At 54.6% G+C, this 12,729-nt stretch overlaps 1 protein-coding gene and 1 pseudogene across 1 annotated transcript; one reads left to right on the top strand and one right to left on the bottom strand.

Moving 5' to 3' along the window:
* Positions 1 to 973: 973 nt before the first annotated feature.
* Positions 974 to 8,571, top strand: LOC122235310 (annotated as a pseudogene).
* Positions 8,572 to 10,083: 1,512 nt separating this feature from the next.
* Positions 10,084 to 11,485, bottom strand: LOC122235369 (cancer/testis antigen 1-like). Its single transcript, XM_042974478.1, has 3 exons — positions 11,101 to 11,485; positions 10,652 to 10,780; positions 10,084 to 10,401 (listed from the first exon to the last, which is right to left on the bottom strand). The coding sequence occupies exons 1-3, from the start codon at positions 11,370 to 11,372 to the stop codon at positions 10,263 to 10,265; spliced, it is 540 nt and encodes a 179-aa protein (XP_042830412.1). The 5' UTR covers positions 11,373 to 11,485; the 3' UTR covers positions 10,084 to 10,262.
* Between the last annotated feature and the right edge of the window lie 1,244 nt (positions 11,486 to 12,729).

The raw sequence follows: 12,729 nt of genomic DNA, 5'->3' as shown, positions 1-12,729 counted from the left end.
CACTGCCTCTTGCCTGCCTGGAGCTCTCTTCCCCCGGGGTTCCATCTGGCCCACTCAGATAGCATTCCTGGCCGCTCTCCTTAAGGTTGCGTCCCACGCTCTCCCCACCTGCATTACTTTCACAGGTGTCGGGGGGTAAGAAGCAGGTGGGCCCGTCAGCATGGAGGTGCACCTGCGGCAGTAAAGCGTCGTGGGGCACGAAGGAGTTTGGGTGCCGTCGATGACCCTAGGGAGTCTTGAACGGAGCGGGACGGGATGCAACTTACGTCTTGTCAGGTCCCCAGTGCCTGCTGCGCTGGGAAGGGGACCAGGGCAGGCAGGACAGAAGTGGGGAGACTGGCACGCAGGCGAGAGACCCCCAGGCTGCGGCCAGTGGAGGTGGGGAGAAGGGAACGGGTTCCGACTGGATCTTGACGGGAGAGCCACCGGGGTTTGCTGACACGGATCGGACGTGGCCCTGGACCTCCTCAGATGCGCGGGACCCCTGCAACGGGTCACCCTTCCTCCCATAAAGGGAGCCCAGCTCCTCCAGAGTCCAACAGCCTCCCCACCTGCTTCCCTGCTCGCCGACCGCCCACCTGCCACACACTGCCACCGTTTTCCCGACGTTTAATTCAGAAACAAGGTTCCAGGAACAACGACAAAGAAGCTCATGCCAAAACAGAGGGGACAGCTGGGTTTCCGGGACCACGCGCCGGGGCCAGATTCCTCGGCGGGGGAAGAGGGAACAGAGGGGTAAGGCACTGCCGCCTCGGCCACTCGGGGCGGGCGCAGGACAGGGCAGCGGGGGTGAGGGGTCCGGGCCGAGCGGGCACCACGCCGAGGAAGCTGGGCGCTCGGGCCTGGAGAAGGAGACTTCCAGAGCCCCCTGGCCCACGTGGGGCCCTGGCACGAACCCGCTCATAGCTCCCCAGGTGCTGGGGACAGGGCGCCCGAGAAAGGTACGGTCCGACCCCCGAGAAGTCCGGAGGGGATGCCGGGACCCAGCCGCGGGGAGACCCCTGGGCGCAGCCACGGTCTGGGGATGGCTTCGCCGCATCACCCTGGGCGCCCCCCTCCTCGCCATCAAGTGCTGCTGGTGTCGGGGGCCCCTGCTCGGACCCGGCGGGACCGGCCACGGCCAGGGGCAGGTGGCAGAGGCGAGGCCGAGGCTGACCGTGCCACCAAGGAGCCAGGACGACCCAAGGACAGAAGGGGCGTGAGGTTGTCCACATCCCAGAGAAGGGGCACGTGGTGACAGACGGACACGGTGAGGTGCAGATAAATTAAATCAATAGGTGGTTGGGGGTATAAACAGGAAGACGGGGCAGGGGCTGGCACGACCCGGGGGCACGAGGGTAGGAGGGCGGGGATATTGCTGCTGCCAGGGTCAGGACCCTTGGTCCTGTCACCACCGCCCCCACGCAGGGCCCAAAGAAAGGCACTAATGAAGGGGGCCCGGGTGTGCGCAGGGCACGAGAGACCGGTGACCACCCCATCCCCGCCCCCGTGCCACCCGATCCAGGGCTCGGCCCCGAGGTCACCTCAGGCCTGGGACGCCCCCTCCTCACCGGTTCCGCCACCCTTAGCTGTTGCCGCACACGAGGCTGATGGTCTGTTCCAGGTTTTGCCGCAACTTAGGCTTCCGACAGGAGGCGTCTCGGTCCGGAGCGGTGAGGACCTGGGGGAGGAGGGCTCCCCCGGAGCCGGGCTGGCGAGGAGGGGCCGCTCCCTCCCTTGCCAAGCCGTCCTCCCCTGCCTGAGCTCTTCTGTCCCTCCTGCGTCCACGCACCCCGCTCTCTGCGGGTCCCCGGCACGTGGGAAGGGCTGCAGCCCCCCACCTCTGCACACGCTGCGACTTGGCCACCCCGAAGCCACCGCCTTCTCTGCTCGGCGGCCACAGTGCGGCCCTTCCCGGGAGTGGGCTGGACCCGCTGTCCCCAAACGCCCCGTCCCCTCCTGGCCCACACCCCACACCCCATCTCCCCATCCCCTCCTGAACCCCAACCCCGCACCTCATCTCCCCGACCCCTACTGACCCGGAATCTGCACCCAACCTCCAGGTCCCCTCCTGACCCCCACCCCGCACCCAATTCCCCATCCTCTCCTGATCCGGAATCCGGACCCAACCTCCAGGTCCCCTCCTGACCCCACCCCGCACCCAATGTCGCCATCCCCTCCGGACCCCCATCTGCACCCCGCACCCGATCACCTTGTCCCATCCTGACCCCCACCCGCCACCCCAATTTCCCGGCCCCTCCTGGCCCACCCTGCACCCAACCTCCAAGTCCCCTCCTGACTCCCACCCCGCACCCCAAATCCCCATCCACTCCCGATCCGGAATCTGCACCCAGCCTCCAGGTCCCACCTGACCCCCACTCTGCACCCAACCTCCCATCCCCTCCTGACCCTCACCCCATGCCCGACCTCCCTGTCCCGTCCTGACCCCTACTCCTCACCTGACCTCCTCATCCACTCTTGACCCCCAACCCTACCGAGCACCCGATCTCCCTGACTCCTCCTGACCCCCACCCCCCACCCAACTTCCTGGTCCCCTCCCGACTCCCACCCCGCACCTGACATTCCTGTGTCCTCCTGACACACGCCCCCACCCCGCACCCGACTTCCTTATCCCCTCCAGACCTCCAGCCCGCACCCCTTGCCAAATCTTCCCGTCTCCTCCTGACCCCCACCCTGCACCCCGTACCCCATCTCCTCATCGCCTCCTGACTCCACCTCGCACCTGGTCTCCCCGTCCCCTCTGGAACCACACCTCACATCCCATCTCCCTGTCCCCTCCCGACTCCCACCCTGCACCTGACTTCCTCGACCCCTCCTGACCCGCACCCCACACCGACCCTGTCTTTGCAGGTCTTCAGGATCTCGCTGTCAAACACAGTGAGCATTCTAGGGCCTCATCGCCCTTGACCATCAGCAGCACCCCGGGGAGAGGATCGCTCTCTCCTCCCTCCTGACCACCTCCTTCCTGCCCCCAGTGTGTGTGTGTGGGTGTGTGTGTGTGGGTGGGTGGGTGGGTGGGTGGGTAGGTGTGTGTGCGGGCGCGCACGTCTCACTCCTGTTCCAGGAGGCCACCCTGCAGTCTTAGGGTCCCTCCCTCCCCTCCTCAGTCTCTGCCGCCGGCTCCCTCTCTGCTCTGCCACCTCGGAGTGTCCCAGGACCCCAGGGCTCGGTGCGTGGGCCACTTGTCCCCCTATACCGGCTCTCGGCTGCCCGTGGCGAGCTCGTGCAGGCTCGGGGCTCTCTGGGCCGTGTCCTGGGCCCCAGATTTGTATCTTCATCGCAGACATTTGCCCACACCGCAGACTCCTGTATCCAGCTGCCAAGTAGACACCTCTATTCAGATTTGCGTAAGATAACTCAAATTTAACACGCAAAAAATGATGTCCACTCTTGCAGTCTTGTTATGTTTAACCATAACAATAATAGTACTGAGTGAAATAGCCTAAGGGAAGCTACAGAAACCTGTAAAGAAGCCTTAAATATGCATTGGTCCACTGTGGTTAATAAATACTTGTGTTTTTTTTTTAACTTGTTGAGAATATCAAAGTTTTGTTATAATTGGAAAATACCTTTCCTTGCCATTTCTTCATTTTATCTTTGCTCCTGGTCTTTTGGTATAGAGTGGCTTAAAACTTTTTTGTTTACGTGATCCATTGTTTCAGTATAGTTTGCGGTTTGCATTTCCTATGAAAGGCCTTCCTCAGTATAAAATTACAAAAATATTCACTGAGAACATCTTCTAGTACTTTAAAACTTTAACATCCTGGGAGGTAATTTTCGTGAGAAAGAACATTGGTATGTAAGTTTGTTTTCTTTCCAAAAGGTTTTAGTCAAGGTGTCCCAAACCACTTAGCGAATAATCTGTATTTCTCCCTTGAGGTGAAATGTCATCTTCAGCAAATTCTAAACCCCCCTTCAGTTTAATCTTGCACTTTTGTTGTTCCAGCTAATTTAGGTTGGGTGGGACAGGATGGCCTGTCTAGGGCAATGATCTGAAGGACATGGTCTGGAACATTGGGAGTGAAGGGAGGAAAGAGAGAGGAGGGGAGAGGAAAAGGAGGAGGAGGAGGAGGAGGGGGAGAGTGAGTAGAAGAGAAGGGAGGGAGGAAGAGAGGAAAAAGGACAGAGGAGACATAGAGAAACTCTCCCAAGCAGAGGAAATTGGTTTCTTCTGGAATGCCAGGAGGCAAGCTCACAGAAGTGTCAGTCAGCCGGGTGACATTTCAGAGGGATTTGTGGTTCTCCAAGTCTTCCCAACAATGTCAGATATCCTCGCGACCGCTGCGAGGAAGCCACTCTTTGGTGCTCTTGCATTAAGGACAGAGGCGCGGGGAGGTTGGAGACCCAGCTACCATTGCAATGGCAATGTGACAACAACTCTCAGGACCTTTTCTGAGGTGGGTTTTCTTGACGTCTCCACACTTTGGCTGCCTGCGCTAAGGGACCCCACCAGCAAGGTCAGAGAGAGGCCGGAAGGTTCCTTCTGGGTCTGGACGCAATCATGTCAAGATTGGAGTAGTGGTTCCCAGGCTCTGGGTTACCCGAGACCATCAGACGTGACCGTGTACCACGTGGTCACCTTTAAAAATGGCTTCCCGGCAGCGTGTACCCAAACTCTACCTAGAGTTTGCCTTCGGAGAACACATGGTCCAGGTTGCGCACTGGTGACAGTTGGGTTCTCTGCTTCCCTGTCCTGCGATGTGAATGGGAGTCTGTTGGCCTCCCCCAGCTTCACCCAGTAAGTCATTGCGAATCACCCAAATCACCCCGCATTTCCTGAGGCTGTTGCTTGAAACCCACCGACCGTTCTCATCTGTATGAGTTGGAGTACTTTGGTTCTAAGAGACAAAACGCAGCTCTAAGTGGGAAGGGAAGTGCTCATTGGTGAGACGCCCACGTATACACAGAGGGTCCTGCTGGAGTGTGCAGCACACCACTGATCAGCACAAGTGTGTGAGCAAACCATGTGAAGCCAGAGAAAGAACCATCTTAAAGGAGGAAAGGTAATTGTGCCGACCCCGCAAGCAGGACAGAGACTGGTGGCTAACCCCACTGGCAGGGAGGACAGACCTCATAATTCTGGAGGCCTTGGGCAGGGCACTCAGAAGGGTCTTGCCTCAGTAGTGTAGCGGGAAAAACGAATCCTCCGCTGAGCTGTTCTGGTCCCACGCAGCAAATCTTCAAAAGCCAAGACTCAAAAGGATCAATCTTTCCCCACTCACTTAACAGCATCCCTGAGCAAAGCTCATGACCATGTTTAGGAATACAAAGACATCCAAGGACACCTGGGTGGCTCAGTTGGTTGAGCGTCTGACTCTCGATTTTGGCTCAGGTCATGGCTCCAGGGTCGTGGGTTCGAGCCCGGAGTCGGGTTCTGTGCTGAGCGTGGAGCCTGCTCAAGATTCTCTCTCTCACCCTCTGCCCCTCTCCCCCGCTCGCTCTGTCTCCAAAATAAAAAGAGAAAATTCTAACCTTTAAAACAGGAATACAAAGACATCCAGAACCCAAGGAAAAATCACACTGTCTGGCATCCAGCCCAACATTACCAGGCATGCAGAGAAGCAGGAGGATCCAACCCGTGATGAGAAGACAAATCAAGCAATAACAGGCATCCAGATTGGCAAGAAAGAAGAAAAACCGCCCTCATTCTCAGACATGATTACGTATATAGAAAATCTAGTGGCGTCTACAAAAGAGCTATCAGACTAATCAGGGACCTTAGCAAGTTTTCAGGATTCAGCATATTTTAGAGAGAGCTACTTTAAGAACATGTACACATTAAAAATAAGAGGCTTAGGGGCACCTGGCTGGCTCAGTCCATAGAACATGTGACTTTTGATCTCGGGGTCATGAGTTAGAGCCCCACATTGGGCATAGAGCTTATTAAAAAAGAATAAAGTAAAAGGCTTCATTCTCCCTGTTGAAAATATGGGAAGAGATGGTCCCCTCCCCTTCCTTAAAGCATTTACTTTACACGCCTTGTAAGTTCTTTCTTTGTTTCTTTGAAAATAGGTAGTATTTTTTAAAGGGTAGAGGCGCCCGGGTGGCTCAGTGCTCGAGTATCCGACTTCAGCTCAGGTCATGATCTCATGGCTCATGACTTTGAGCCCTGCATCGGGCTCTGTGCTGTCAGCACAAAGCACGCTTCAGATCCTCTGTCTCCCTTTCTCTCTGCCCCTCCCCCACTCCTTCTCTGAATGAATGAATGAATAAATAAATAAATAAATAAATAAATAAATTTAAGGAAAAAAAGGCTAAAAGAGCCCCTTGCCATCTTTATAACCCAGGAATGTGTTCTTCAAGGACCTGGGAAACATCTCTTTGGAATGTAAACATCAAGCAAGATTGTGTCCCGATCTTCAGTTTCTGTGGGAGGGTAGAAGCCTAACTTCAGTAGGCACCTTGCCCCAAGTTGCAAAACTGGCTCCTGTCATAAAGGTATGAAAAAGCTTATTTTTTCCTTGGATAAAGCCGATCAATTGTATTAGTCTGCTCAAGCTGCTATAGCAAAGTACCTCACACTGGGTGGCTTACACAACAGAAGTTTATTTTCTCACAGTTCTGGATGCTAGAAGTCCATGATCAAGGTGCCAGCAAATTCAGCTTCTGGTGAGAATTTGCTTCCTTGCTTGTAGAGGTCCACCTTCTCCTCTGTCCTCACACGGCCTCTCCTCAGTGCAGGTGAGGAGAGAGCGGGGGGAGTAGGGGCGGGGAGGGAGGGAGAGGAAGAGGGGGGTGCTCTCTGGTGTCTCTCTTATAAGGACACCAGTCTTATTGGACCAGAGCCCCATTCTTATGACCTCATTTAAACTTGCTTCCTCAAAGGTCCCATCTCCGAATACAGCCACACCGGGGTTTAGGGCTTCAGCATATTAATGTGGGGGAGGGAACACAAACGCGCCGTCTGAAACAGCCACGACCTAATACACACGGCCACCCCAGTTCCCAGGGAAATTCAGGATGAACTATGTGCGGGGCCTGGTGGCGTCACGTCCTCTTACTTGAGGTCTACTTGTGGTGGATGTTGAGAACACGTGATGAGCTCTACCCGCTTACCTATACAAAAGGGTGAAAGCTCCCTGTCTTTGGAATCTCTTAGCAGATTGCCTGTGATGCGCATCACATTCTGGTGCAATGCCTACTCAATGAGAAAACTGTTTTGCTTCCACAATTGTGGAGACTTTTTCTGGGTTGGCAGATGATTTGGTTCTTTTTTTTTTTTTTTTTTTTTTTTTTTTTTTTGTCAGCTAGGAAAAATGCCTGAGAAGAGCCCTCTTCATAGTCGAGGGAAGAGGGCAGGGGGAAGAGGGAAACAGGTACCCCCATTGTGCCCTCCGTTTCAAAGAGGGCCAAATGAAGATTTCAAGGTACAAAAGGACCTGGGAGTATAGAGAAGCCACTGCAAAGCCAGGATTGGGATTCTTATCAACCTTATGTTCTCCTCAATTCTTTCTAATTTTTTAAAAATGTTTATTTATTTTTGAGAGAGAGAGACAGAGAGACAGAGAGACAGAGCGTGAGCAGGGGAGGGGCAGAGAGGCAGAGGGAGACATAGAATCTGAAGCAGGCTCCAGCCTCTGAGCTGTCAGCACAGAGCCCGACAAGGCGCTGGAACTCACTAACTGTGAGATCGTGACCTGAGCCAAAGTCAGCCGCTTAACAGACTGAGTCACCCAGGCGCCCCATGTTCTCCCCAATTCTTACCTGCTTTGCCTGCGTTTGCCCATTTCTGCGTTTTTCATTAGTCGCATGGATGTTCCCTGGAGCCGGAAGAAGGAAAAACACTCTCCCAGTCTCCTGGTGGCTCCACTCAACCGTGCTGAGGTTGGAGGGATAGGGTGGCTAAGACAGTAGGTGCTTGAATCAAACAGACCCGGCCTCTGTCGGCCTCCATTCTTCGCCTAGAACCGGTGTAGAGACGACAGTACCCAGCTCACCAGGCTGTCCTGAGAATTACACATGACGATGTGGGTCGGGAGCATAGCGTAGCGCCTGCACACAGAAGATTTTGATTTCATTCTATTTTCCCAGGGTGGTCACCACAATCACAGCAGGCACTAGTGGCAGAATTCTGGCTACCAGAGTGGTTCGCCTAATTGGCAAGTGAGGAATTTCCACCTCAGTGTTGGAGCACGTGGAAGCGTCATGAAGAGTGAAAACTACGCTCTCTCGAGTCATGTCGAATGGCGTGACTATCCCCTGCCTGCTGTGGCCCACATCGACAACGTCCGCCAGCCAGAAGGCCTCGAAAGAGAAGAGGCCTTCCTGCAGCATCCTCTCCACTGATGAAAAAGCTGAATCGTGCCACATTCAGTTCAACGAGAGCTTGGCTGAAACGAACAGGAGCACAAACAAGCAGAAGACGGTTGTAGGCACCACCATGTTCTCCATCAGCCGCTGCTCTCGTTCTGATCTGGGAGAAGCACTGCGTGTACGGCCCCATCCCGCAACCTCTGAAGAGGAGTGGGGTGGCCAAGCAGACCGAGAGGATGCTCGACTTGGAAGGCCAGCCCGATCCAGGGCTTCTCAGTCAAGCGGGACTACGACAAAAACGAGTGGAAGAAACAGTAGCCCGCCACTCGGCCATCTGAGCCTCGCCTTGTCCTGCAACCTCCACGCGGCTCGGTGTACTTGCTGGGAACTGTTGTGTCGCAGCACCGATGCTAACAGGTGAGCAGTTTACGTGACAAAAAATATTTCCCCCAAACTATGCTACACTGCCTCTCTCTCTGCCTCACTCACCCCGACCGACCAATTGTCCCAGCACTTGTCTTCTCTGATTTGAAACAAGGCCAGGAAAGCACAACGTTCTTATTCTAGTGTTTCTAAGTTCTTTGCTCATGCAAATTGAGGGGTTTTTTTAATATGTGAAATTTATTGTCTAATTGGTTTCCATGCAACACCCAGTGCTCATCCCAAAAGATGCCCTCTTCAATACCCATCACCCACCCTCCCCTCCCTCCCACCCCCATCAACCCTCAGTTTGTTCTCAGTTTTGAAGAGTCTCTTATGCTTTGGCTCCCTCCCACCCTAACCTCTTTTTTTTTTTTCCTTCCCCTCCCCCATGGGTTTCTCTTAAGTTTCTCGGGATCCACATAAGAGTGAAAACATACGGTATCTGTCTTTCTCTGTATGGCTTATTTCACTTAGCATCACACTCTCCAGTTCCATCCACGTTGCTACAAAGGGCCATATTTCATTCTTTCTCATTGCCACGTAGTACTCCATTGTGTATACAAACCACAATTTCTTTACCCATTCATCAGTTGATGGACATTTAGGCTCTTTTCATAACTTGGCTATTGTTGAGAGTGCTGCTATAAACATTGGGGTCCAAGGGCCCCTATGCATCAGTATTCCCGTATCCCTTGGGTAAATTCCCAGCAGTGCTACTGCTGGGTCATAGGGTAGGTCTACTTTTAATTTTCTGAGGAACCTCCACACTGTTTTCCAGTGTGGCTGCACCCAAACTGAGTTTCTCCTTGTGGCAGAAAACAGATCCAGCCACGACAGGGATGCGGGGAAACCACCATTCTGCTGGTGCCAGAATTCTGGCACATTTTCTGGAGAGCCACTCTGTATGATAGATCTGCCTCTTGGAATCCATCTTAAGAAAACAGCCATTCACGCAGAGACTTATATGTGCAAGAATCCCACCAAAACATTATGTGTAATAGGAAAAAAATTGCGAGAAACTGAAGTGTTGAACAAATGCATCATAATACATCTTGTACGTATCCATGCAGTAAGATATTTTTGAAGAAGTTTTAGACAGAGGGAAAGCCCAAAAATGTTTCCGGAAAAAAAAAAACAAAAAAAAAACTGATGCTAAACTTGAAGAAGCTTACTCCTTGCTATGACTGTTATACATTTAACGTATTCCTACAACCCTAAAGCCACGAGAGTATTCTGAAATCCTGACGGTAGTCAATGTTGAATGACAGGACCCAAGCAATCTTAATTTCCTTTCATTTCGTCAATTGTATTCGATTGCCTTGTACTAGAGTACTAGAACCAGAACCTCCCCTCCAACCTGAGGACACATGGGAGAAAATCTGGGTGCTGAAAAGAAACTCAGATACGGAACATTAACTCAGTTTTATTATCTGTATTCTTTAAGCAGCAATCAAAACAAGTGGGCACAGAGCACCCACGGGCCAGTACAGGCAAATAACTAAGCCCCAGAAATAAAGTGGCAACTACTGCAAAGGTCATGCCCCTGGGGAAGGGCACATGGCCTTCCACTGGATACTGTCATGGACTCAGCCCCCTTTTCCAGGCCGAGGCCTAGAAAAAATCGCGGGCACCAAGTGCTGCATGGTCTGCACCACCATGGAAAGCTGGTTGAGCAAGGAGGCGGTGGAAATCTGCAGGAGGACAGGGTCTTCAGCAGTCAGTCGGCTAAAAGTAAGGGGAAAAGGAAATCACTTTAGATTTGAGAACTCCTGGCCCTCCTCACTCCAATCTCCCCCCTCAAGGTTACCCCTCCGTGTCTCCCTTAGAGCAACCCCTGAGGCGGCCACAGACCCGGGGCCCCATGTGCCTCCTGAGACCAAGCCCTTGGTGTCTGCACATCTCCAACCGAAGTGGCCGTCGGGCAGAGGTTACCTCAGCTCCCCACTGCCTCCCGCCAGCCCCTTCTAGAACTTACATAAACAAGTCACTGCCAATCACCGTGAGCTCCGTGTGGACCGCTTCGTGGTAGCATTCGGCACTCGAGGTCAGGTACTGGTAGGTCAGCTCCGCATCCGCGTAACACAGGAAAGGCACCGTGAGGGCACTGGTGGACATTCGGTTAAGGCATATCTGGGTGGACCTCATGGAGGAGGCTTCCTTGCCCATCGGAGGCCCGCCTTCCCCCGGACCGCCCTTAGGGCCACCCAAGACCACCTCGGCCGCCCCTTCGGGAAACGTGCATCGCGGCACCCCCAGCTGCTTCCTCCAGCCTCCCTCGGCCCCCCCACCCCCACCCCCACTTCCCTTCTGTGCCCCCGCAAGTCCCCGACACCTCTCCCGCCCATCCACCGGGGCCGCCACCTGCCTCCCCTCCCGGCCATTCCCCACTGCCCCCCGACCTCGGGAGCTCCTTGGAAAGGATACAATTCCAACACTTGCTTTTCTGAGGCTTCCCCGGAGGCCGAGGCCGAAGCCTCTTCCCCCTGCCTTGGGGCGGGCCATGCCCCCTCGACCTGGGGAGCTTCCCCAGCCACGGTGCCCGACGTCGCGGTGCCGTCCCGGCCTCCGGGATTTCCGGGGCCACTGGACGAGCCAGCACTACCCGTCGCACCACCGGCGCCGTCGTCCAGGATCTGCGCGCCGTCCGCGCCGTCCGCGCCGTCCGCGCCGTCCGCACCGTCGCCCGGGGCCTGCATGGCCCCCACACCCGCCCGCTCAGAGGCCGCCGCTAAACCGCGCGCCCCGCCGACCGCTGAGGCGCTGGGACTGCTTCACGAAGCTCCGCCCCTCCGTGCGCAAGGCTGCTGGGGATACCCAGGGCGCCTGCGCAGACAGACCTCTGGTGAGGTTTCTGGCATGTGATTGGTTCCCGCCAAGCTGGCCCGACTGCCCACGGGCCGCCAGGGAGACCCCGTCGGCGGCGCGGGAGAGCCAGGGCTCCCTGACGAAGCCCCGCCCCTAGGACGCGACGCAACTCAGTCTCTCGCGCGCGCCTGGGCAAACAGGCCCCGCCTATTCTGGACGGAGGGTTAGAGTAGGAGCGTGGGGTTGGCGGAAGGTGGAGTGACGCCAAACAAAGGGGGACAGAAAAAGGGGCAAATGTGGCGCGGGTAATGCGGTCAGGACGTGGCTGCCTTAGCTTTGTGGGGACACTGGCCACCATGGTCAGGACTTGGAGAAGTGTGCACTGAGGGAAAGAATCTGCCGGTATCCCTGTGGTCCCTCGGTGCGTCTAAATTGCCCCATCGATACATGGCGGGTGGAGGGTGGCAAGCTGAGGGAAGTTGGATCGTTTTACAAAGTGTCTGCCAATCTCAAACTTTCCCGTTTCTAAGAATAACGGCATTCCTCGGTTGCAAGAGCTATTGATATGTTCTGGATAGAAGTCCCTTATCAAACATGATTTTAAAATACATTCGCCCATTTTATGGGTTGTCTTCTCACTTTCTTGATTGGTACTGTTTGCAGAACAAAACTTTTCAATGTTGACATAGTCGGTTATAGGTGGTTTCTTTGTCACTTATGCTTTTGGCCCCCATTCTATACAGAGAAAGGCAGATACTCTGTGCAGTACACAGTCCCACTGGGCAGTCACCTGTGTCAAAGAGTGGTGACTATATGCATGCTGAGGTCACGCTCCTAAAAGCAGCTCATTCACTGGGTTCGATGGCTAATTCTATGTATCAGCTTGCCTGGGCATAGGGTACCCTGACAGAACGTTATTTCTGGGTGTGTCTGCAAGGGTACTTCCGGATGGGATGAGCGTTTGAATCTGTGGACTCAGTAAAGTAGACCCCCAATGTTGAGCAGGCATCGTCCAATCCACTGAGAGCCTGAATGAAACAAAGAGTGGAGGAATGAAGGAGGAATTTGGTCTCTTCCCCAGGCCTTTCCTCTGCCTCACTGTTGAGCTGTGACATCACGTCTCACCTTGTCCTGCCCCCTGGGACTGGCATTTACACTGCTACCAGCTCCCTTGGTTCTCAGACCTTCAGACTCAGGCTGAATTACACCATCAGCTTTGCCGGGTCTCCCGCTCAGCTTGCAGGCAGC

The sequence above is a fragment of the Panthera tigris genome, chromosome X (assembly GCF_018350195.1).
Source record: "Panthera tigris isolate Pti1 chromosome X, P.tigris_Pti1_mat1.1, whole genome shotgun sequence".
Taxonomy (NCBI): Eukaryota; Metazoa; Chordata; class Mammalia; order Carnivora; family Felidae; genus Panthera; species Panthera tigris.
This window is presented reverse-complemented; position numbering and strand designations above follow the sequence as displayed.